Below are 26,880 nucleotides of genomic sequence, written 5' to 3' on the forward strand. Positions count from 1 at the left end.
GGGCTACAGAGGGAAACGACATGGTTATAGCCTCCACAAGTGGGAATTCTGAACACTCCTAGAGAATTTTTTTTTTTTACTTGGGGTTCTACAGTGTTCTTTTCTATAGAGCTACACTTAAGATATATCATGGGTAAAATAGGCCTTTCTAGACCAGCCTGCCATTGTTTCTATGGGAAAATATCTTCAGAGTTCCAGATAATAGACTTAAACTACACTTTTGGAACATTACCCACTTGGAAGTTGGGATCTGTCTGTACTCCAGATTTTCAGTAGAACTTAGCGTCTGGAGATGACACATGGCAGGCTGCTTTAGATAGACCTCATCTGCACGAGCTCCCTGTTCTATTCAGATTGATTTGATCAGCCACTAATACAGAATACAAAGTGATTTCACTCCTTATTTTAAAAGTGACAAATACTTTACATTTTAAACTTTTTAGCGATTTTTATTTTAATAATTTTTTACTGTGTACTAGCATATATACAAGGTGTAAACTTGGAAAGTATAAGAGGATATATAATTTGTAAGTTCTCTAATCTCTGACCCTTCTCCACCCAGTTCCTTTCTCTGATGATCTGTGAAATGTATGTTGTTGGGTGCTGAATTCCTTCAGATAGTATTAGATTTGTTCTGTTGTATAGGTAAGTTACTTGGAATCAGTGTGATCCTTTTAAGCTTTGTCAGGACAGATTCAGAGCAACCTTCGGTTAATGGCCAATTTAGTCCAATTACTAAGGACTTCTGAGGACATGCTGTTTTTGTGTAATAAGAGGTCTTTTTTCCTCTGGCTGGTGGGAACATGAATGATTCCCACCCCTAAGTGAGATCTGGGAATTGTTTGGCTTACTGCTTTCTTGTTGCTCTTTCCCGACCTCAGGTAATTTTCTCACATACAAATGTTGTACCTTGGAGACGCTGGGTTCAGTCAAACCACTGCAATAAAGCAAATATTGCAATAAAGCTAGTCATACAAGATTTTTGTTTCCCACTACATGTAAAATTTGTTTACACTACATTGTAATCTATTAAGTGTGCGATATAGCATTATGTCTAAAAAAAAAAATACGGTACACACCTTCATTAGAAAATACTTTATTGCTAGAAAATGCTCAGCAGTTCAGCCACCAAACTTGTGAATCCCAGGGGTGTATAGAATGCTTTTAATATTCTCAACACTTCCAGGAGCAAGGTGGAAATAGATATACTTTCTTTTGCTTAATAGTGTATTTCCAGAATTTTGGTTTAGATATGAAATGTTGTTTATTGAAAGTTACATATTAAAGATATAGTACTAGATACCAGGTACTGCATTAAGTTCTTTGAGAATTTCAAAGATGAATTATACTTGGATGCTCCCAAATAGGAAAAAAGTTAAGATGTAAATCATGATACAATGTGGGGAGTGCCCTAATGGAGAGAGTGTGTTCTGGGAGATCAGAGTGTGGGGTGTTGTTCTGTATTGATACGTTCTTTTTCTCTTGCTGTTGCTTGCTTCATTTAACCCTGCTGAGTCTTTGAATTTGGAATTGGGTGGTGTGACCTTTCAGTTTAGTCATTCCAAGGGTTGCTTACTGCTTACAAAAATAACCTATAGCATATGGTTTTGTTTGGTTTTAGGGAATGACAGAGGAAGAGGAAGACAAACTTTTGGCACTAAAAGACTTCATGATGAAATCTAACAAAGCAAAGGCCAATATAGTGGACCAAAGCCATCTTCATGACAGTAGTCAGAAAGGTGTCATTGACTTGGCAGCATTGGGCATAACTGGGAGACAAGTAGATCTTGTTAAAACCAAACAGGAACCAGATGACAAGCGAGGTTAGTACATTTGTGTGTGTCTAGCTTGTAGTATTAGTTATTTCATAAAGCCCCTTTCAGCTTTAGTCACATATCCCACATATAGAACTTTCATGTATACTGAGCGACTCCATTATGTAGCAGGGAGATTTAGGGGAGGAAAAGTAGGGAAGTGAACTAACAGTTATGAAATTAAGTAACTTGCCAGAATCACGGCTCTCTATGTGTCAGAATCAGGATTCAAATAAAAAAGCCTGATTCCAAAGTCGCGCTTTTGTAATAAAAGCATGTTGCCTCTGGGAAGGTGTATGATTGAAGATGAAATTCTATTTTTTTAATCCTTTTTTTCTAATAATCTTTAAAACTTTGTTGATTTTAGAGAGGAAGAGAAAGAAAGAGAAAAATATTGATTTGTTGTTCCACTTATTTATGCATTCATTTGTTGATTCTTGTATGAGCCCTAACCAGGGATCAAACCTGCAACCTTGGTATATCTGGACAATGCTCCAACCAACTGAGCTACCGGGCCAGGGCTGTATTTTTTAATCCTTTGAACACTCACCCAAAGCCAATACTCTATGTGAAATGAGATTTTGTTTGCTAGTTTGTTATTAGTAAGTCATGCCCAGTGAATTGAAAATAATGGTCTTGTTACTAACAATGAAATACGAGAGTGGAGACCAGGGAAGCCTTAACCATTTGAAGTCTCAAGATTTAATTAGAACTGTCAGCTCTTATAATGATGACAGTGACATTGATTGTATGAGATTTTCAAGATCTCAAGTCTTTTTCTCTTAACCCTTTTTGGAGTTATACTCACTTCTTAGTACATGGCTTTAAAAATCCCTCTATTTAAGTATCAGCTTATGAGGGTGGCTGATAAATTATGTTTAAAATAAACCTCTGACTGCCAAATTTGGGATAAAGTATTTGCAACTTAATTATCAGTGGTTTGCATTCATAATAGGTAAAGCACTCATAGATTAATAAGAAAAATGCAAGCACCCTCACAGGAAAAAATAGTGAAGGATTTGAACATACAATTGATAGAAGAATAGAAATGCATATGTTTGGGAAGGTAGATAAAGAAATGTGAATGAAAAGAACGAGATGCCATTTTCTGCCTATGTGATTGCTATAGCAAAGACTGATGGTGCCTAGTGTTAGCAGGCGTGTAGGGAAATAGGCATTTCATACTCTGTAAGTGAGATTATAAATTGAACATGTTTTTGTTAGAAGGGAATGTCCTTACTTTTTGACTCACTGTTTTCAGTTCTGGAAATTTCTCCTAAGAAAAGTTGATATGCACGTGAAGAAATATGTATAAGAGTGTTCTCAGTGGAAAAAAAGGAAATAATTGAAGTGTCCATTAATAGGGGAATGGTGAAATAAATATTCAACATAGTTAAGTAGGAGAAAAAGCAAGTTTATCAGTATTATTATTTTTGTAAAATGATATGACAGTATATTATTAAGCTATATAATTATGAGGTATACAAACTTACGGGGGTAATTCATGTAATATTTTGGCAATGCTAGAACTTTGTGTGACTTTACATACCTTTTATAATTGGATGGGGATAAAAATATTTCTCATCTGTTTATGGTCAAGAGGCAGCTGTATATCAATTGATTTTTTATTCTATTTTTACTTAGTTTTCCTAAGTAATTGATACTAGAAATAGAGGGGTCATATTTAGCAGTATGGTCAGTGACTTTTGAAGAAGCTGTTTTTATTATTGGTTCTTTAGGTGAAGTGGTTACTTGAAATTGAACTAACCTTGGGAAGCTCGGAAGCAATTAGATCTAATTATTATCACCATTGAAAGTGCATCTGTTCTATCTGTCTTAGGGATGAAGCAAGAGTTAATGAGTTATATAAATATAAATAAATTGGAGATCATAAAGAACAAATAGGATGGGGAGTCCATTGCTCTTCTTCCCCACCAAAAACAAAACAAAACAAACAAAAAAAAAATAAAAGCACATACTGGTTGTAGAGGCTTCCTTCAGTCTAATCCGAATCTGTTTTCATAGCTAGAAAACATGTGAAACAAGACTCAAATGTAAATGAAGAATGGAAAAGCATGTTTGGATCATTGGATCCACCGAGCATCCCACAGGCCCTACCGAAAGGGAGTGAACCAGAGGTGCTTCAGACTGGGAAGCCTCCTCGTTCTGAGTCCTCTGCTGGCATTTGTGTCCCCTTGTCAACATCTCCACAGGTACTGTCACCTAGGCAATAGTCCTCCTTTTGTCTTTCAGTCCCATTCTATTTTGGATGTTTAAAGACTGTGTACCCTACTGGAAAAATCAATATAGTGATTTGTCCTCTAGGAGATGTTTCTTTTTAAGACAGGTTTATGTTTAATTTTATAGCCAAGGGGAAATCTTGTTACAGAACGCATTAGAAAGGTCTTGTTTTAGAGTACTCATTAATAAAGTGATCTGAGGTTGTGGATTGAAGACATCATTTTGAACTGTGATTATAATTAGTCTGCAGTGAATCTTTTAAATCTCCTTTTATTCTTTCTGTACTATAATATAGTTTTATCTGTAAAATAACAAAAATACTTCTGGGAAGGAGAGTCCCAAGTTTGCCATGTGTGAAATGTCATGATGATTTTGATGTATTTGAAGAAAGTTTCTAGTTTAAGGTAACTCTTCCCTAGCCAGTCATATTTTAAATGAAAATACTAACTGAACAGACTGATAAAATTCTGTTTCTTCTTTTCACTTAACTTAACGAGGATTCTTATTTAATATTACTGCTGCACTAATTTTTTTTTTAATGTAGAAGTTTGGAAATGTAATATTTGTGGTTAAACTTCATTTTAACTAGGTTTTTATTGAAAACATGGATTTAAAAATTGGTACATTAATAAGGAGAAAAAGCTGATATAATGAATAAAGGGAACATAGGTACATTTTTATTATCAATTATGCTTTGGTTATGATATAAGTACCTGTAATTCTATTTGTTTTGCAGGTTCCAGAAGTGACAAATGTTCAAAGTAGAAAACCAACAATACAGGTTTTAAGTAGCGCAATTTTACCGTCCACCTACCAGATTCGGATCACAACTTGTAAAACTGAGCTTCAGCAACTCATACAACAGAAGCGGGAGCAGTGTAATGCTGAGAGGATAGCTAAGCAGATGATGGAAAACGCCGAGTGGGAGAGTAAACCACCACCACCTGGTACAATGCCATTGCAAGGGAGTTGTATTTCAGCCTGTGCTGAAGCCTAGAATCTAATACAGGGTACTGATAATTGACTACCAGGCAAAGGGAGTAAGAACAAACCATTGCTTTGGAAGCCTAGAGGAAGAAGTCATTATTTGTGGAGTTTGATCTTCTTAGCTGTAGGGGCAACTTGCAGTGTCTTGTTTAGGGTACTTATATTATAGCCTGTCTGGTCCATTTTCCCTATTTATCATGTAAGGTTTCCACCTGCTGCTTTAATGTCATGCCACTTTCTCAATGACTGTCGTCAGACTTCTTGGAGTAAACTTCAGCTTTTAATTACTGAAGGGTTTAACATCTTAAATTGTTTTTTTTTAAAATTTTTAAAAATTAGAAAATTATGGATACTTTGAAAAGAGATCAGAGTTGCCGATATCCCCACCATTCAATAATTATCAACATTAAGATTTTGTGGAAACACTCCTATATTCTGAGATTTAAAAGAAATTTAGAGGTCTTTCAGATGAAAATGTGGCTCAGCTATGTTGACAGACTTTCCCAGTTTAATGTGGTAGAGCTAGTCTTTGATATTAGATTTGCATATTTTGAAAAATATTTAATGAATTTCTATGTGTAGATTTTAACAATAAAAATCAATCTTAAAAAAATGAGGAGAAATGCATAATGTGCTTATGTATAGAGATTTTTTAATTATGTGAATTTCCATGGACTTCTATTGTGAACTCAGGGAAAATGCTGGTAAAGATAAATGATTTAAAGATTTAGAAAATATTAAGTGGTAAGTGGCATGTCAAGTCACATAAATTTTCTTATCAAAATAAATATTCTGGAATATTTAAGTTGTTTCTGTAATATAGTTCAATATTATTTATCAATCCTGCTTTAAAAAAAGTTGACCACAAACTCTCTACTTTACTTTGATAGAATCTGTCTTTTTAAGTGGCATTTTATATTTAAGTGGAGCTATACATATTGTATAGTAATCACAGAAAAGGTATCAATTTCTGTGGTTCAAGAAATGTGCAATGACTGTTGGGTTCTTAATTTTTTTTCTTTCTACCCTTCAGTGGTTGTGCGAAATTGATTTTCTCTAGAGAGAAATGTTCAACCTAGCTTGGGAGATTATCTAGAATTAATGGCAAAGTGTTTCTGATCATTTTCAAATCCAGCATATCCTCCTTAAAAATCATCTCCAGCTGTTCTTCCCAAACATGTGGGTTAGAAATCCAAAGGGACACATTGTATTTTTTATCTTAGAGTAAGCCAGGTTTGGAAGTAGTATTGATTTCATTTTTGTTTCTTGGTAAAAAAAATTTAATCCTAAAGTAACATTACAGTTACTTAATTAGGCATAGTGCTAACTCCTAATATGGTATGATCTTCAGCATAGCTTTCTGTTTTGTTTTATTTTAAAATTGATTAATATTAAATATGATTAAATGTTATACTTAATATAGAATTTTATTTCTAAAACCTTAAAGACAGTTATGTGCTAGATATTGTGAATGATTCAGAATAGATAAGACTTGGTCTCTTGGCTTCAGGGAATTTATAATTTCCTAGAGGAAGTATATAATAAAAGGGTATAGATGTCATAAAGTACTAGAAAATCCATTAGCATTCTGAGGCTGTAATTTATAATATCATTTATACTAACATATTGATACCATAGAATAAATGATTGCAGGTAAAGAGGAAATCAACATTGGGTGTTTACCATGGACCTGGGACAATGTTAGACTCTTATACATCTCATTTATCCACATAGTTACCTTTTGGTTTAAGTAACATTTCCCTCATTTTACATTTGAGGAAACTGAAGCTCATAGAGATTGAATAAGTACACTCAGGCCAGACGTTTATGGTATGTTGGATCTGGGTCTTTGAGACTTTTAGGCTCAGGCTTTCTTCCTAGCATCCAGTTTCTCTAGGTCAGGGTAGTCATTACCTCCTGCTACTGAGCAAGTAGTCAGGGGTTTATTCCTGGGTAGCAAGTGACTATTGTGTCTCCTCCGACACTAAAGAAGGACTCAGGTCTTTCTAAAGCTATTTGAGCAACACTTAATTGCTATCTTGGTTGTCCTGACAGGTAATAGTATCTGTCATGGTCCAGTAGACCACTCTGTATTGGCTGTCTATTGGTACTTTTTGTGTAGTTCTTACCATTATCCTCATGCTGGTCATTGGTGATTATAGGTGGTGGTGGTGGTGGTGAGGGAAAGCTTGTTTTTATAAAGTATAGTTTAAGACACCCTGCTTTTTTGTAGGGTGGCGTCCTAAAGGGCTACTAGTTGCACATCTCCATGAACACAAATCTGCTGTGAATCGAATTAGAGTCTCTGATGAACATTCACTCTTTGCAACATGTTCAAATGATGGTACAGTGAAAATCTGGAACAGTCAAAAGATGGAGGGGAAGACCACTACTACCAGGTAAAATATGCTTAGGAGGGTCAATTCATTCATTCAGTTAACACATTATTTATTGATTGCTTATATTGTGTGTGACAGGCATTGTCGTAGGTGCTGGGGATATAGCAATGCTAATTAGAAGAAAATATCTTTTCTATGGGAGGTGATAGACAATAAACAGTATAAATAAAACACATTATGTTAGAGGGTAAAATGTTATGGGGAAAAATATAGCAAGAAAGAGAGATAGGGAATGCAGTAGGGCTGTAGTAGGGTAGAATTTTAAATAGACTGGCCAGAGAATATATCAGAGAGAGAATATCATTTGAGGAAGGACCTGAAAAAGGTAAAGAAGAGAGCCATGTGGCTATCTTGGGGAAGAGCATTCCAGGCAGAGGAAATAGGAATTTTAAAGGCCCCAAGGTAGGGAGGTATTCAGCATGTTTGAGGAACAACAGGAAGATCTGTGTGGCTGGAGAAGAGTGGACAAGAAGGAGAAACATGAGGGGCCAGATTATATAGGCTGTTGTAAAGGACTTTGACTTCTACTCTGAGGGAGGTGGGTAGCCTGTGGAGGGTTCCAAGCAGAGGAGAGACATGGTCTGAGTTAGATTGTTGATAATAGACTGAAGAGGGACTGGACAGAAGTTGTTAGGCCTTTATATTATTGAAGCAAGGGCTGGAGGTATTGGGAAATGATCAGATTCTGGATATATTTTGGTAGTAGAGCCAACCTGATTTGCTGAATGGGTTAGATGGAGAATGCATAAGAGAAAAGTAAAAGAAATGATGGAACGTCTAGCTATACAAGGAAAGCACATACTACCATTGCTTCACTATTGTGGTCAAAATGGACATAATCTATGACTCGAAATACCAAAAACTTTATATATGCATGATGTGATATTTTTCTGTTATTTATTATTTAATAGTTTATTTTTTCTTTTTAAATTACATTTTATTGATTATGCTATTACAGTTGTCCCAATATTTCCCCCATTGTCCTCCTCCACCCAGCACCCCCCATTCCCTCAGGCAATCCCCACATCATTGTTCATGTCCATGGGTCATGTGGATAAGTTCTTTGGCTACTCCATTTCCTATACTGTACTTTACATCCTCATGGCTATTCTGTAACTACCTGTTTGTGCTTCTTAATCCCCTTCACCCATTCCCCCACATGCCCTCCCATCTGGCAGCCATCAAAACGCTCTCTGCTTCCATGATTCTGTCTCTGTTCTTGTTTGCTTGGTTTGTTTTTTAGATTCATTTGTTGATAGATATATATTTATTGTCATTTTATTGTTCATAGTTTTGATTTTTTTCTTAAATAAGTCCCTTTAACATTTCATATAATAATGGTTTGGTGGTGATGAACTCCTTTAGTTTTTTCTTGTCTGAGAAGCTCTTTATATACCCTTAGATTCTAAATGATAGCTTTGCTGAGTAGAGCAATCTTGGCTGTAGGTCCCTGCTTTTCATCACTGAATATTTCTTGCCAATTCCTTCTATCCTGCAAAGTTTCTTTGAGAAATCATCTGACAGTCTTATGGGAACTCCCCTGTAGGTAACCAACTGCTTTTCTTTTGCTGCTTTTAAGATTCTCTCTTTATCTTCAACCTTGGCATTTTAATTATTATGTGTCTTGGAATGGGCCTGTTTGCAGCCATCTTGTTTGGGACTCCCTGTGCTTCCTGGACTTGCACATCTATTTCCTTAATCAAATCAGGGAAGTTTTCTTTCATTATATTTTCAAATAGATTTCCAGTTTCTTGATCTTTCTCTTCTTCTGGCACCCCTATTATGCGAATGTTTTATTTCTTGAAATTGTCCTAGAGGCTGCTTACACTATCTTCATTTTTTTGTATTCTTTTTTCTTGTTCTGATTGGTTGTTTTTTGGCTTCCTTATGTTCCAAGTCATTGATTTGATTCTCTGCTTCACCTACTCTACTGTTGTTTCCCTGTAAATTGTTCTTTATTTCAATAAGTATATTCTTCATATGCTGTTGGGGCCCTCATTAAGTTCCTTGAGGATCATTATAACCAGTGTTTTGAACTCTGCATCTGATAGAGTGCTTATTTCCATTTCGTTTAGTTCTTTTTCTGGAGTTTTGATCTCTTCTTCCATTTGGACCATTTGCTCATTTTGGCAGCCTCCTTGTGTTTGTTTCTATGCATTAGAAAGGGCTGCTATAATTCTCTGGCTTGGTAGAGTGGCTTAATGTAGTAGGTGTCCTGTAGGGTCCAGTGGCATAACCTCCCCTATCATCCAAACTGAGTACTCGAGGTGTGCCTTTCATGTGTGTTGGTAGGTCAGTGGGAGGGGATTACCCAGCTGCAAGGACTGGCTGTGACCACTGACCACCAACCTCCACCCTCCATGGAGGATCAGCTGTGCAGGGGCAGGGTGGTAGGGCTCTGACGTGGTCTATAGCTATCCACTGGGTGCGTAGGCCCTGAGGTTTCCCGGGTGGTGCAGACCTAGGACAGCTTCCATCTGTGTTTTGCCCAGGGCCACCCTGTCTGAGCTGTAAAGCAATCTGAGATGGCTGCTACTTGTGCTGGCCTTCGAGATTCCCAGGCAAAGCCAAGCTGTGAATCTAGGCTGGCTGCTACTAGTGCTGGGCCTCAGCCACTTAGCAAGAGGTACGGGGGCTGGGTGCTCACTGAGGCTGACTGTTGCTTTTTAAATAATAGTTTTTTTTTATTGTTTTTTTTTCCATTACCATTTACACGATGTGATCTTGGTAAGTGTGATTATAAGAAGTATTTCAGATTTGTACTAATTTATAGTTATGTCCTTACTTGATCAGCAGTCTGTTTACCACCCCACCTCCTCCCCCCAGTTCTTCCATTTCCAACAATTCTGCCATATTCATATTATTTGCCTAGTTTGGTCCTTGTCTGAAAAGAAAACTAGTAGAAATTAAATTTGAATCTCATGTTCCTAAAGTGATGTGGGAAATTTCTGGTGGTCTCCTTGTTATCATTTCATTGACCATATTTTGCCATAAAACAATCAAACAGGAAAATATCTCTGATAACTAAAAGTTTACTCCTTACTAATCTGATACAATTTTGTGCCGTTTACTTTTTTTTTAAGAGCTCTGTATTTTTACATCATGCTTAATTATTTCCATATTCAGTCTCTTCTGGTTTGCATTGGTTAGAACATAAATCAGAAAACAATAAAAGAATCCTGGCTCTGTGTAGCAATTTTTGTCAACATTTTATTATGAAATTTTCAAACCTACAAGAAAAGTTCAGAGTCTCACAGTGAACATCCATATACTTGTCACACAGATTCTGTAATTAATAGTTTCCTGTCAATTCCTCTTTTTAAAATGTTTTCAAAGTTGTAGATATTAGTATACTTCCCCTAAAAATCAGCATGTGTACCATTAAACTGGAGCTCAATATTTGTTTATAGTTCTCTCTCTCTCTCTCTGGCCTAAAATTCAAGTTATGAAGTACACAGATCTTAAGTGAACCATTCCACGAGTTTTAACAAATATTCTCATGCAACTCATACTGCTCTAAAGATGCAGAACATAAGCATCACACCAGAATGTTCCCCTCATATTCCTTCCCTGCCTTCTCCCTGCTTACAGTTGTTTTAAAAATATTTTCCCCACCATTATTAGCATTTTTATAAGTATTTTAAACGTCTCTTCCAATAATTACTTTCCAAATGGTCTTTGTTATTATCATCACCATTTGCATTCATTGTACCTTTTATTTAGGAGGATGTTTAATTGACATGAGTACTTCTCAAATAAGAAGTTGGAATCGTTTGTTAGCTGTGCAGAACTTCACTTGTTAATTCCCAAAGGATTTTTGTCTCAGAGTCAGTGTCATATTTACACAGTGATATCTAAGTGTCACATTTCAGACAGTGCTTTCCCAGGAGGAAATGTGGCAACTTAGTTGACTGTACAGTCTTAGAGAAGTTTGTATGATGATTAGGAGATTGGATTTCCCCTGGATGCATCTCTTCTCTTGCTTCGCCACTAACACCTGCTCTCGTTGAGTGCAATAGGCCTTGGCTTGGAGGTGCTTTGTTCCAGGTCCGGGGTGGGGAAGAGTGGAAGGGAATAGAATGGGTTACTTTCATCATATGTCTTCTTGAACTGATGAGGGCAGAAGGAGGGCATTATTATTGCCAGAACTAAGTGGGAAACAGCTGATGGCTGGGATAGAGCAGTAAAACTGATGTGTTTTCTTAGGAATTGCTACTGGTACATTCTGACTCCTGAGACTTTTCCACTATGTATTATGTTGGCTGTATGACTACCCAGTTCCCACTCCTAACATTCTAATGGAATTTTGATTGGTGATTTAAGCCACCTGGATCTAGGCTCTGCCATTTTTTTCTTTTTTATTGGAGTAATACTTTTAGTTGTCCCTTGAGGACTGCTTCTTGAAAAATTGCTGTTTTTTTAAACTTTCATGTAGATTTTTCAACTTAATAGTTTACTATATTCTAGATTATATTTTCCGTATATGCTTCTTCCTTATTTTTTACTCATTTAGCTTCTCAATTTGGGGGAGATTGGTGCATTTGGTACTTACTGCATTTGATGTTAAAACATCTAAGTAGAGTTTTGGCCCAATGAAGAATTGAAACAATTGAGGGGTGTGCAAGAAAATTACCAGCTTTAGGGTTACATGTATTAAGAGTCACTATTAGTGTTTAAAGGTGAAGTTTTTGGGTTGAACGTCTGCTCTGAAGAAAAGGGAGTATAAAGGGTTATAAAGACCTGAGAAGGCCTGAGATCTGAGTCTTAGGAAATTGAGTTTTGAGAATGGGAAGAGAGGGGTTAGAAAAGGAGAGAGAAGAAACCATTTAAGCTATATTAGACTGCAACAGAGAGTGTTAAGAAAAGGACTTATAGGCAACTCTCTAGTGCAATCACAAAGCAAGTGGCATGAAAACGTAGTAGAGCCTTTGGGCATTCTCCTACAGTGCCTTTGGGGGAATATAGTTGATACATTCATCATCATCCGTGAAGGGCTTTTTGACAGTATATGTCACAAACCTTTATGATGTCCATATCCTAAGGAAATAACTAAGAACAAACTCAGGAATTTAGTTTTAAGGCTGTTGAGATTATCTTTCTTTATAATAATAGGTTTAGGAGTAAGAGTGAAATTGGGTAAATAAGTGATGGTGTAAGTATAAAACTGCGGAAATAAATTTTTCATATGAAATATAAAAATGTAGGTTTAAGAACATGTAGGGTTTCTATTTTTGGAGTGACAGTGAGGACTTCCAAAAATCTGCTTCTACACAAAAAACGAGTACACTGGCAGAAACTATCAAAATCAACTTTTTCAGAATTCTGTAAATTAACCAACGTCCTGCATCAATCCAGACTTTTAAGAAGAAACAGCTGATTCTCAGAACAGTTGAGTCATGTGGTCCCAAATTTCATCCCCCTCTACCAAGCTCTGCAGTCGCTTTTGAAAACTAACAGTGCTACAACTACAGTAGTCATGAAAACAAGCGGTTTCATAGCCATGCAAGAGGTAACAAGGCCTTGGAAGTCCCTGAAAGCCCCATTTCCAGGGAATGGTCACTATTTGACCTTTCCAACAGCTTGCTGAAAACCTCCATTCTCCAGGTGTATCTTTATTTGTTCGAACCTGTACCATCTTCTTTAAGAAAAACTCCATCCACAGGATATTTGTTGAAATTATCAGTGCTTTTCGTTTAGCATTGCATCTGCTTGAGGAGGCATTACCAGTTGTAGCTAACAAGAGGCTGACAAAAAACTTAAAAGAACTTGGGAATGAGATGAATAGGGGCCTTTGAAAATTTCGATGTATTCATGGTTGTCTATAAGGCCATGTGCACATGCAGAGTTCTGCACATGTGTAAGAAAGAACTGAGAAGACCCTGCGTTCTCACCTCGGGTTGAACTGGAGACTCTTTGCAAGCAGGAAATGAGGGATAAGACAGAGTTGTAAACTGCTTTGTTGAAGTTGTGCCACAACACAGACACAGCCTCAAGAAAGGAACACTCAGTACAAGGCATGCAAGGAAACATCTGTCCAGTCAGTCATTAACTGACAACCAAGCTATCTGAACAAACACTTCAGAGACCGACCACACATTAGAAAGAATACAGACTTTATAGACTTAGTTCAGGAAAGTTATGAAATAAATAGCAACAACATTGGAATTTTATTTCCAAAGTTGGTACATATTAATTAGAATGTCCAGTTTTGAACAAAAAAAATTACAAGCAAGGCAAATAAACAGAAAAATATGGCCTATACACAGGAAAAAATAAAAGTAGTCAGTGGAAACCATACCTCAGTAATACCAGACATTGGATTTACTATATAAAGAATTTAAATTAGGTATTGAAATATGTTCAAAGAATTAAAAGAAACCTTGCATTAAGAATTGAACGGACCCTGGCTGCTGTGGCTCAGTGGATTGAGCGTCGGCCTGTGAGCCAAGTGTCGCTGGTTCGATTCCCAGTCAGGTCACATTACTAGGTTGCACGTCAGGTCCCCAGTTGGGGGCGCGAGTGAGAGGCAACCACACAATGAAGAAAAAAAGAAAAAAAAAAAAAAAGAATTGAAAAGAAAGGATAAAAAAAATGTCTCACCAAATAATATGCATAATGGGATAGAAATGATAAATGGAAGTTCTGGAGTTGAAAAGTATAACTGAAATGAAAAATTCACTCAAGAGGCTTCATACCAGATTTCAACTGGCAAGAAAAATAATGAGGACTTCAAGATACATTAGTTGATGTCTAGTCAGATGTACAAAAACTAAAGAAGGATAAAGAAAAATGAACAGAGCCTCACAGATCTATGGAACACTATCAAGTGTGTCAACATGTGCATAATAAGAGTCCCAAAAGGCAGAGAGAAAATGGAACAGAAAGAATATTTGAAGAAATATGGCTGAAAACTCCCTAGGTTTGATGGAAAGTGTTCATCTGCATATCTAAGAAGCTCAATGAAATCCAGGTAGGATGAAAATCAAAGAGAGCCATACCAGACACATGATAAGCAAACCATTGAAAAACAAGAATCTTGAAAGCAGTAAAAATGACTCATCATGTACAAGATACTTTCAGTAAGGTTAACAGCTGACATTTCATCAGAAATGGTGGAAACTGGAAGTCAGTGGTATTCTGTATTCCAAGTACTGAAAGAAAAAGACTGTCAACTACTAATTCTGTATCCAGCAAAAGAAAAAAAAATGAAGACATTCCAAGATAAATAAAACAGGGAATTTATTGCTAGCAAATTTTTTCTAAAAGGAGTCTTTTGTGTTGAAAGGAAAGGACACAAGACAGTAACTTGAATTCACATGAAGAAATAAAGAGCACTGCTAAAGGTATATACATAAATAAGTATGACAGTATAAACTTTTTTGCAACTATTTTTACCTGCTGTCTGATTTAAAAGATAACCTATAAGGAAAAATTATAAAAGTTCATGGGCTTATGTAAATATGTAATTTACATGACAAAATAGTACAGAGGAGGGAGCAGTGAACAGAGACACACTGGAGAGAGGAGGGGGTAAGGGAGAGAGAGAATGAGAACAAGTGTGAGATACTGAGCATACTCCATTTCCATCCCTCCCATTACCTGTCCATGGCTCTTTTTATTCTTCTGCCATACTGGTGGGCCCTTGTAGGTTCTGGTTTGCGATATGTATCCACACGACGACTTATACACAAATGTTTGTAGTAGCATTATTCATAGTAGCTAAAAGTGGAAGCTACCCAAATATTCTTCAGCTGATGAGTGGATAAACAAAATGTGGTACTACTACATCCATACAAAGGGATAGTAACTTGGCCGTAAAAAGGAATGGGTGAACCTTTGACAACATTAAGCTAAGTGAAAAAAGCCAGATACAAAAGGCTACATAATGGCCCTGGCCAGTGTGGCTCAGTTGATTGGACGTCATCCTGCAAAGCAAAAAGTCGCTGGTTCAATTCCCTGTCAGGGAACATGCCTGATTTTGCTGGTTTAGTCCCAGTCCAGGCGTGTGCGAGAGACAACTGATCAATGTTTCTCACATCGGTATTTCTCTCCCTCTCTTTCTCCCTCCCTTCCCCTCTCTCTCAAAATAAATAAAATCTTTAAAAAAACATCCAAAAGGCCACATAACGTATGATTGCATTTATATGAAATATTCAAAATAGGCAAATTCATAGAAAATTTCAGAGGGAGGAGAAAAAGGGGAGTGAATGCTAGTGGGTATGTGAGGTGGCTTTCTTTTGGGGTTTCTTAGGAATGATGAAAATATTCTGGAATTAGATATGGATGATCTATGCAGAATTCTGTTAATATACTAAAAATTGCTGAATTGCACACTTTAGTTATACTTTATGGTATGTGAATTACATCTCAACAAAGCTGTGTTAAGAAAAAGTGAACTGGAGAGACATGATTAATAAAAATGTAAAATGCAACTGTATTTAAAAAGCAAATATGAATACCTTATAGTATGCATAGAACACCATTTGAAAGGATATATAACAAAATGTTAATAGTCCATTTCTCTGGGTGGTAGAATTATAATTGTTTTTACTTTTCTATATTCTTTTCTGTATTTCAGTAATTTTTGTACATTTAATATGTATTAACTTGTATAGTAAAATGAAATAAATTACAAAATATAGAGGTTAATAAATTTGGTGATTAGGGGCTGGTGACCTTTTAGAGTATGGCTCCTTAGAAGGGTGAGTATCACAACCTCTGTGCCAGGTAATGGAGGAGGGAGTTGGTAACAACAGGAGGCAGTCTGTATGGGTCAGGTCTTCAAGAACTTTGGCAGGAAATATAAGGAAGGAGGACAGATGGCTGGAGAGGTCAGCACGTGTGTGGGAGAGACTGAATGTGACAATAATATTTTGCATTTCTAACTATTTTATAGTTTATTAGAGTTTCACTGTGTCCCAGTTAGGTAACTGGGTCGGCCTTGTTTTGTAGATGAGTAAACTGAGAAACAGAGGAGGTTAAGTGGCTTGAGCCAAGATCGTACAGGTAGTTAGTAGTGGGACTCAGCTCTTTGCTTCCAGGCCAGTTGTTTTCCTGCTGTGCCAGGCTGCATTAGGGATTATAGAGTAAGTGAAGGGTGTATGAGCAGGCTTCAAGGTATTGGAGGAGCGGAAGGAGAACTGGATCAGGACCACAAGTACGTGAGTCACAGTTGGAAAGGAGGACGGACAGTCTTTCTGTGATGGGAAACGTGTGTGAAGATGGCCACTTGCAAATATCAGAAGAAAAGGCAGTTTTGTACCAGTGCTTCTGAGGGGAGCTTTTATTTTTGTTATGAGATTAGGGAGATGTAATGGACCTCAAAGTAGTAATTTTTTTTTTGTTAAGTCATGTGGATATTTATTTAATAACAGCAATAACTGTGTTCTGGTGGCCTTTCAGCAATGCAATCTTATTTTTGTGCAGATCTATTCTTACTTATAGCCGTATTGGAGGACGTGTCAAGACTCTCACATTCTGTCAGGGTTCTCACTACTTGGCCATAGCATCTGATAATGGCGCTGTCCAACTTCTTGGAATCGAGGCTTCTAAGCTGCCCAAGTCTCCGAAAATTCATCCTCTACAAAGCAGGTATCTATCTTTTGTGGTTTTTAAACTGCGTTTAGTGCACTGGGGTAATTTAATCCTCCCTCCCCAATGTAGTTTGAATCAATTTAGGGCTTACTGCATTACACTTCTTTTATTAAGCACATGAAATAAGCTGTGTATCCAACTCAAATCTATCCCATGTAATTAGTTTTAGAAAACTATGCATGTTTTATTTCTTCCAATTTGTCAAAAGATCAGAAAGGCAACTTTGAACTTGGGGCTCATCCCAGTCTGGAATGTGTCTGAATAATCTAATTATCAGTTACAATTTCTGTCTCAACTAAAAGCAGAACTCTGGCTGGTTGATTTTGAGAACATGAGTGTTCTTCATTAAAGAAAACTCAAACGTTGTCAGCAGTTTGTCACTTGGCATTAAAACCTCTGAAGTTGATGGGAATGTGGAGTGTAGCTTTTCTTCAGATGATTAGCTTATCATTTAAAAACAAAATACTGGGTAGTTTTACTTAAGAATTTCCTTCACTACTTACATATTGTGGTTGCCTATAGATTAAACACTTGCAAGGCAGGACACTTAAAGATAAAGCAGAACAATTTTTCATCTGACCAGTGTGCTACACACTGAGGATTCCAAAGATAAACTGTTATGCTCTCTTAGGAACTACAGTCTAGTGGGAGAAACAGACCAGTGAACAGATGATTTCAGGGCAGTGTGATAATGCCCCATATTACACAAGAAGGGGGAGACAGCTTTTAGAGATAGGAAAGAAGGCCTGAAAATGAGACCAGATGTAAGCTACCCAGCAAAGTTGGGCATTGCAGGCAGAGGTGGTGGACCCCATGGGAACAAAGCAGAATGAGCAGACACTTATAGTAAAGTGGATGAGAAGTCATGGCCATCGGGGTAGTTAAGGCATAAAGAGAGATGTTTGTTGGGTCACCAAGGTTTTTATTATTTGTTTATGATTTTTTAAAATTATTTGTTTATTTTACTTTTAGAGAGAGGGGAAAGGAGAAAGAGAGGGAGAGAAACATCACTGTGTGGTTGCCTCTCACTCGCGCCCCCAACTGGGGACCTGACGTGCAACCTAGTCATGTGCCCTAGCTGGGAATTGAACCAGCGACACTTGGCTCGCAGGCTGACACTCAATCCACTGAGCCACAGCAGCCAGGGCATTGACTCTTGATCTAAGAGATAAAATTAAATTAGTATTTGCAGAGATAAAATGAAATCAGTGTGTACCAAAGCATGATATGTACTGATAAAAGAGGCTGGCCAGTAAGTTTGATGGCCTTTTTAGTTTAATAATGCTAAGCTTAAAAAAAGTTATACCCACACAATGCACTGGTACATAAAAAGGAATACAAAAGGAGTCAGTGCTATTTTATTACCTTTATTTTATTTAGTAATAAAAAGGAGTAAAGTATTGACTCAACAACATCAATGAATCTTAAAATCCTTAAAAAAATTTTTTTAATGAAAGAAGTCAGACCTAAAAGGCTATATATTGTATATTTCCAATTATATGGCTTTCTGGAAAACAAAATTATACAGAGGGAAACAGATCAGTGGGTTGCCACAGGTTGGGGTAGGGGTTGACCACAAAGGGCTGCACAGGATAATTTTGGGGGTGTGAAATTGTTTTCTATGTTCTGTGATAGAAGATAAATGGCTGTTCATTTGCTATTAAATTTTTTTTTTTGCACATATATTTGCACAGGATGGCTACATACACAAAGAACTGTACACCACAGAAAGTGAATTTTACTATGTCTAAATTTAGAAAATTAGGTAAATTGGGTAATAACTCAAATAATAAATACACATGATTCCATACTGATATAACTAAGTAAATGAACAAGTAAGTTAATGTAGAAGTGTCAACTCTTTCTTATAGAAGAGTTCTAATGTATAAGTGCAGAAGGAGTGAGAGAAATAGAAAGTCACCACAAGCAAGTCCCCTAAATAGTGAGTAGTTATCAATGGAAAAAAAGCAGGTTACAGTGGAGAGTCCTGGCAGACGCCACCTGAGACCAGTGATCAAGGTTAACATCACCAACAATACATACTGATACCAGGCACTCCCTTGGATGTGCACTGAGAAGGCCATGCCATTTCTGTGCTCTCCTTCCCCGTAAGGCATAAACTCAGTCAGTTTGTGAGAACACAGGAGGCAAACCCAAATTGAGGGACATTCTATACAATAACCCACTAGTAGACTTCTAAAAGGTCATGAGGGAAAATGAAAGACTGAGGAACTGTCAAATTGAAGGAGACTAAGGAGATGTGACAGCTAAATTCCATGTGGTATTTTGGTTTGGATCCTGGAACAGGTGAAGGAGAAACTGATGAAATCCTAAGAAGTTCTGTACTTTACTAGTATTGTACCAACATTAATTTCTTAGTTTCGATAAAAGTTCTATGTTTTTGTTTTGTAAGGTTTTACAAAGGGGAGGCTGGGTGAAGGATATATAGGAATTCGTTGTACTATTTTTGCATCTCTTCTGTAAGCTTAAGATAATCTTTAAGAAATGCCTTCGCTATCATTGTCCTGATGGGTCACAGAGCTTTTATTTCTTGACCATGATTAGAATATAAATTCATCTTAATGGAGACTGGTCATATGTTTTCATTGACTGGAAAAGAGTTTGCCTTTTGTTTTGTGAATTTTTTTTAGAATTCTAGACCAGAAGGAGGATGGCTGTGTCGTGGACATGCATCACTTCAACTCTGGGGCGCAGTCTGTCCTGGCTTATGCTACTGTGAATGGCTCTCTGGTTGGCTGGGATCTCAGGTCTTCAAGCAATGCATGGACATTAAAGCATGATTTAAAGTCAGGCCTCATAACTTCCTTTGCTGTGGACATCCACCAGTGCTGGCTCTGCATTGGTAAGCTTATTTTCAAATCATTGACTAAGTTCTGAATGCCACTAATGTGTGGAATTGCCTTCTTATGAAAGCTTTTTTTATTTTTCTTCATAATTATGTTATAATGACTTGCAATTTAGTTTTTATTCATTACAAAACAGAGTTGAAAGAGGGAAATTAGTATCCCAGTGCATAAAACAATTTCCTTTTTCTTTGTTCTTAAAAGAGCCTCTTTATACTCATTATAGTGATCAGATTTGCTGGCATTCTCTCATCCTGCCAGGGAAGCAGCAGGCTGGGTGATGAATGAGAGCATTTCAGTTTGGGCAGACTCCCTTTAAATTCCAATAAAATAAAATAAAATAAAATAAAATAAATTCCAATGACCTCAGGCACTACTTAACTCCTCTGAGTTTCAGTATCCTCATCTTCAGACGGGGGCTAACCCTTCCAAGGGCTGCTGTGACAGTTTAATGAGGTGAAAGGATCTGTTCCTGTGCCTGGCACAGGAGGCAAGCTGAACAGTGATTTCTTGCCTCATTAGTCCTTCCCACCTCCTTTTCCTCAAAGGCTGGAGATGTACTATGTGATTTTTCCTCCATAGAGCTTTGAACCTGCTCCTTGAGAAGGTACGACATCTTATTTTTTATCCCACTCAGCACTCTTTTCAGAAGAGTGCTTAAATTTTGGTTTTCTGTTTCCTTAACTTGCATTTATGATTGTGAAATATCTGCCTTTTTATTACTGTTTACAGAGTTCATATAGAAGACATTATTTTTCTGCCTTTTGTGTAAAAAATCTGCACAGGTACCAGAAGATGTAACGCCAGGCCTAGAAGAGTAGATACTAAACACTTAGCATATTAGCGAATGGCAGAGATGGCTCTCAGGCATCCTGACCAGCTTTCACTTGTGGCTGTTTGAGCCATTGTCCTAGAGTGGGCCAGGGTGACAGAGGGACCCTATTGTCTCTTTTTCCCCAGAAAAGAAATTGGAGGCCAATACAAGAATGTGCTGTGTGCCTCTGGCACAACTAGCTGCTGAGTGTCAGGGTAGACACTCTTCTTTTGCGATGGGGGCATTCTGTCTGTGGGATTTGAGTTGTGGGCAGATGTGCAGGGACTAACTCCAGTTTCTGCTATGATTGGACACCCATTCCTGTTTCCAAAATGTTTTATAGAAAATGGCACATGGAAATGAATGAAATCTGAGGATAACTACAAGCTGTTTGCCACTTTGGGACTGGTAAAATGATCACTGAATACCAGTTAAACCTCTGGTTATTTAGGGCTTTTGAACGTTTTGAGCATCAAATTCAGTATCTATTTTCTCTAGATTTGTTTTTGTTTTTGGTGGGTGCCTTTGGCAATGAATGACAGTGTCAGTGATTAATGAATTATTCATCTTCAATTTACATTTGTTAGATACTTCTGTTATATCTTTGTTATTTAATAGCTAAAGGTGCTGTTTGAAACTGGGAGACACCTTTTTGAGAACAAAGTCTTTTAGGTTCATACCAAGCTAGTGCTTTTTACAATTTATGTAAATGTAGGCTGATATGCTTTAATCATTAGATGGTAATCTTTTAGGCCTTTTTTTTTTTTTTTTTCCTTTAAGGTACAAGCAGTGGTACCATGGCTTGCTGGGACATGAGGTTCCAATTGCCAATTTCCAGTCACTGTCACCCTTCCAGGGCTCGAATCAGACGCCTCTCAATGCATCCTCTGTATCAGTCCTGGGTGACTGCAGGTAAATTGGAGGGCCGGCTTTCAGAGGTTGGGGGACTTTCTTAGTACATAATACCCTGCTGCCGAGACACGTATTCTTATTAGAATTTTTATTTTACATATGAACAGAATGCTTGATTTTGTTCTGTTTTGATTATGGAAGCTCCCACCATTGATATCTCACTGTCATTTCATAGTTACTATGTTTAAAAATGATCTCATCAATCACCACATCACCTTTCAGTCCTGTCTGCCACCATTTCCTCTGCCATTTGTTTCTTTCTCTTATATCCCATATTTACTTAAAGCTGCCACATCTTCCTAGAACTCTTAGAAACCTTGACTCATCCTTGTCAGTTGCCAATTATTATTGAACTGTTTCTGTTGTGTTTCTTGCAAGCTTCCTTTCCCTCCCCTCCCCTCATTGGGCATCAAATTTTCTTGTACAGACTTATGGGCAGAACACTTGGGTGGTTCTTTGAAACTCACTTTCCTTATCTGCAAGATGTGGTTAAAAATATTGACCTAGCAGAGTTATAAGAATTTGAGAACACGTATAAAGCACATAGCTTGGGACAGAATTAGTACTTGATAAATATAGGCTGTGTTATTCTTAAGTTCCCTCACTGGTCCCCTTGAATCTAGGCTCTTTCTGGTCCCTTCTCAGTCACTTGGTCCATCTCGTACACTGCTGCTGTCAGAGCTCCACGTTGCCACATTCAGTGGCCCTTCCTCAGCCCGCCTCTTATTTATCAGCTGGTCAGTTGATTGCTTCCTCTTTCTGAAATACTTCCCCTCCCTGATTTGAAGGACATCACTGGCTTGGTTCTCCTGTTCATCCCCTTGCCTTTTCCTGCTTCTAAAGCTGTGTGCAGTGCTGGGGCTCATGACCCCTTCTTCCATCCTCAAAGATTTGTAGTCAGACCGCCTCCTGCTGTCACATCTGCCCCTTATGAGGACACTTGTGTTTGCATTTAGGGCTCGCTTGGACCATCCAGGATAGACTTCTCTTTCCTGTCTTAAGGTCCTTAATCACATTTGAAAAGTCACATCCATAGGCTCCAGAGATGAGGACTTGGTTGTTTTGCTGTGGGGGTGAGAGGTGATCATTTAGCTTACTACAGGCCAAAATCATCTAGAAGCTAGAGGTCACAGGAGCCTATTGATAAGGTTCATAGGGGCCAACCTTATAAGTGACTGCACTACTGCCCTTCCTCTGCCAATCTCCATGCTCGGTCTGCTCCACCTACACCGGCTTCCTGGCTCTTCCCTTGAATGAAAAGTGCATTTCTCCTTCAGGGTCTTTGCGTTTTGCGTATTTTTAGTGTGTTGTCCCCACTAGTATCTAAGTGCCATGAAACAAAATTACTTGGAATTGTTTGCCTTTTTTCCCTCAGTACCTAGGACAAGGTCTAGCTCATAGTAAATATTGGTGGTTCAGTTACTATCAATGAGCCTGTGGTATTGGTACTTCCCCTGCTCAAAAATGCCTAAGGAATAATGTCTGCCTCTTGGGCCTGCAGTTTCCTTTTCTGTAATCTTTCTTCATCCTCCTTTCTACTTTCTGCCTTCATTTCCCACTCCTCGTCAGAATGTGCTTCAGTCTGACCAGCTACTCATGCTTCCCCAAAATATGCAGAGATTTTTGTTTGCGTTTTGCTCATTCCATTCCTTCTGCCTGAAATGACTGACCTGCCTGACACCTGTATCCGTCCAGCTTTACTTGTTCTTTCAGTCCTAGTGCAAACATCTCCCTGAGGCAACCTTGACTCTTACCCACTGGGTGCGATCTTTTCCTTTCTTGAGTTCAGGTGGAACTTCGAAATTCTCCCTTTTTGCTCCTGTTGTCTTATACTTTATATTTTTTCTCTACTTCTAGACTGTAGATTTCTCGAGGGAAGAATCTGTTTATGATTAGACTTTCCACCTCTTAATTCTTTTCACTTGGTTGGACACCAGTAATGACTTACTGGTAGGCTATTAAAAACATCTTGATTTTGCACTCCAACGTGGTGTGACAGGGTCACAATGTCATTTAAAGCTACCGGCGAGCAGTTTTTTGCGGGATGGGAAAAAATGGAAATGGGTACAGGCTGACTTGGATTACCTACCGAGATGTGAGTACAGAGCTCTCATCTGAGTGACAGCTGTGGCCTTTATTTCCCTTAGCTGTTCAGGGCAACAATGAAGTGTCCATGTGGGACATGGAGACCGGTGACAGAAGACTCACTCTCTGGGCCAGCAGTGCACCACCACTTTCTGAGTTACAGGTTTGACTCCAGTTTTTATTATAAAGGCTGATATAATTTCCCACATCCCAAGTTCCTTCAGACACTTCCAAACATGGTATCTGTTGGATGTTTTGGTTATGTTTTCAATTAAGTATTAGGTGGCCATTGCCACGGGGGAGCTCCCATTTCCTTAGACTGACTAGTGTCTGCTCATGGGGTGTTTGGGGTGCTAGCTCCATCAAGTTTATAATCTCTCTTTAGAACCCCAGTTAAATAGGTAAGGCCCAGGTTGGTGTTAAGATCATTTAAAAAAAATGGAACATGATACTCTTGCATACACTTTTGTTCTTAATTGTTAATGTTGCTAAGAAAGGCAGAAAACTTTTTCTCCTCTTGTTGAGGTCCTTTTCATCCAGAATAGAAAATTTTAGGAAGCTGAAGAGTCTTTGCCTCTTCATTTAGAATGATACAAAGCAAATGCATTGTAAAGTCCCAAGGAAAGAAATACATAAGACGTACAAAACCAGTCTCTCATTTCTTCCGTTAACCAGGTGCCCATAACGCCACTGACAATTGATTATCTCTAGAAATGGCACCATCATATATGGAATACGCTGGTACCTTTTGTTTGACTCATTTATTTCTTTTAAGCCTTCTCCTCACAGTGTTCATGGTATCTACTGTAGTCCTGCAGATGGAAATCCTATCCTGCTAGCAGCTGGCTCAGACATGAAAATAAGGTATAATATCTGGTAAAGAATACTTCACGCAACAGTTAAAAGGGGTAATAAAATGTGGAAGGATACTACGAATAATACTATTGTGTTCTTTATTATTCATATTAGTAATATTGTAATGTTTAAAGTCATCCACATCTTGCAAGGACAGCTGTTAATACTTCATTTGTAACTAATTTTATGCTGTTTTAGCAAAATCTCTTTCCCTAATGCAAAAGAAGCTACGCATTGATAAATGTAAGCCAGTGATTACTAGTTCCTTCCCTCCTCCTTCAGAGATATCACCATTTGATTCCTGTTCCATAGGTTTTGGGACTTGGCTTACCCAGAAAGGTCCTATATTGTTGCTGGAAGTACTAGTTCTCCGTCTGTGTCCTACTACAGGAAAATAATTGAAGGCACCGAAGTCGTCCAGGTATAAGCAGTCTTGTCTTTTCTTCAACTTTTGTAGGTGTCAATGGCCTTCATAAACATTGAGTTGATTATAATAAATGGCAGTATTTCTTCAAGTTTAAGAAATGTTTATTTTCTCTTGACTTCTTTGAATTTTAAAAAATTAACTTTTATTAAGGTATAATAAACATATCAAAAATGCACATATAAGTGTACCACTTGAAGTAAGAACTTTATACCTTGCTCAGTCCTTAAGGAAAATAATAGGACAACTTTAGAAGGAAGTACCTTTAAGATCATCCAGCTAGTAATCAGCAAGGGTGAGATTCAAACCTGGCTCTTGGGACTCTAAAGCCTGTGTTCTTGAGTTAGACAAAAACTTCAAATGAGGTAATATACCTGAATGGGCCCAAGTAAGTGCCCAATAGATGAAAGTATGCTTTCTTCATGACAGATAATAATGAACTTTAGAAATATTAAATATCTGATCTGTATTTACATCCACATTCTGATTATTTATACCTCTTAATATATACTTACCCTTTTGACTTTGACCAAAGGTAATATGCACAGATTAGCTTGTTTCTAAGTTTCACACAATTGTAAGTGGCTCCTCATGGAATCTGATGACTGGAAGCCTAGATTACCATGTATCTGTGGGAGCGTGGCTGCTTCGCCAAGGGGAATTAGCTTCAGCAACATGCAGGCTATCCCAAAAGCAAGAATACTTACAACAGGTAGAATGTGGTACAGGCTTTTAACTTCTGGCTTTCTCCTTGACTTTTAACCATGAAACAGGAAATTCAGAATAAGCAGAAGGTAGGACCAAGTGATGACACCCCTCGGAGGGGCCCTGAGTCTCTGCCTGTGGGACATCACGACATCATCACAGATGTGGCCACGTTCCAGACAACCCAGGGCTTCATTGTAACTGCTTCCAGAGATGGGATTGTTAAGGTGTGGAAATGAAAACCTAGTGATTTGTATAATTTGTATAAATAAACTGTACTCAAGTAAAAAGGTATATTTAGAGAAAAGTGAGAATTGACCCCTTCGCTTAATTTTCAATATCATGTCTCTACATTAATGTTTCATGATAAAATAAATCCCACCCAAGGTAGTTAAAGTACATTGCACTTGACTAGTACACTTGTGTATACCTCTGTGAGAATCAGCCAGACAGTTTCTGGGACTTTTTATTGTATATATCACAGAGGTGAAGAATTTAAAATGCTAAGACTTATATGATCTCACTTTACTTTGTATTGAAAAAAGATGGTTGTAAGCTATTATAATGTTAACACATTTTTGCTATTAAAAATGCTATTCAAAGCAGCCAATAAACTGTATTCAAGCATCTTGAGGGTTTGCATTTGTCTTTTGCTGGTGTTTCTAACAGTAAATTTTAGCAGAAGAATAAACCCTCTAGCAGCATTTGTTCTGAAGAAATGGATTCTGTCACAAAGAATCAGTGATGGAAGTGGGCCTTCCACTGAAATCTCTGGACTGTCAGTATTATGCTCTTTGTTCTAATCTTACCATGTATCTTATAGTCTGCCCTTTTTAGTTATTTAATATGATAGAATTTATCTCCTACGTATCAGTGTTAGAGAAATGTGGCTCTTTTTAGCCGTCATTACTGTTTTTATAGGCTCTACTATAAATTCTAAAACTTGGCCCAACAGCTTGTTTTTATCCAGTGTAGATTATTTATTAAATGCATGAAAAAGGAAGAAAAATAAGAAGGATTAAGCTGTTAACATGCCAAAATTTATATTTTTAAAAAACTGAAATTGGCCTTTCCCAATAAAATATACCCTTCAAGGTTGTTATTGTTCATACACGAACCTGATTCTCTCTCCACATTTAATTGCCATCCATTTGCAGAAGCGTTTATGGTGTTCAAAATATTTCAG

General features: G+C 37.6%; 1 protein-coding gene across 1 annotated transcript in view; it reads left to right on the top strand.

Moving 5' to 3' along the window:
* PIK3R4 (phosphoinositide-3-kinase regulatory subunit 4) overlaps positions 1-26,327 on the top strand; it is a 58,014-nt gene extending 31,687 nt beyond the window's left edge. Inside the window, exons 9-19 of the mRNA XM_090284349.1 lie at positions 1,622-1,823; positions 3,840-4,027; positions 4,792-5,002; positions 7,276-7,441; positions 16,868-17,032; positions 19,687-19,898; positions 21,494-21,625; positions 23,773-23,873; positions 24,486-24,574; positions 24,878-24,986; positions 25,763-26,327. Coding sequence (XP_090140475.1) covers positions 1,622-1,823; positions 3,840-4,027; positions 4,792-5,002; positions 7,276-7,441; positions 16,868-17,032; positions 19,687-19,898; positions 21,494-21,625; positions 23,773-23,873; positions 24,486-24,574; positions 24,878-24,986; positions 25,763-25,933 — 1,746 coding nt within the window. The 3' untranslated portion in view covers positions 25,934-26,327. The remainder of the gene's footprint in view (positions 1-1,621; positions 1,824-3,839; positions 4,028-4,791; positions 5,003-7,275; positions 7,442-16,867; positions 17,033-19,686; positions 19,899-21,493; positions 21,626-23,772; positions 23,874-24,485; positions 24,575-24,877; positions 24,987-25,762) is intronic.
* The last annotated feature ends 553 nt before the right edge of the window (positions 26,328-26,880 follow it).

Source organism: Furipterus horrens, unplaced genomic scaffold, assembly GCF_987537825.1.
Source record: "Furipterus horrens unplaced genomic scaffold, mFurHor1.1.pri manual_scaffold_7, whole genome shotgun sequence".
Lineage (NCBI taxonomy): Eukaryota > Metazoa > Chordata > Mammalia > Chiroptera > Furipteridae > Furipterus > Furipterus horrens.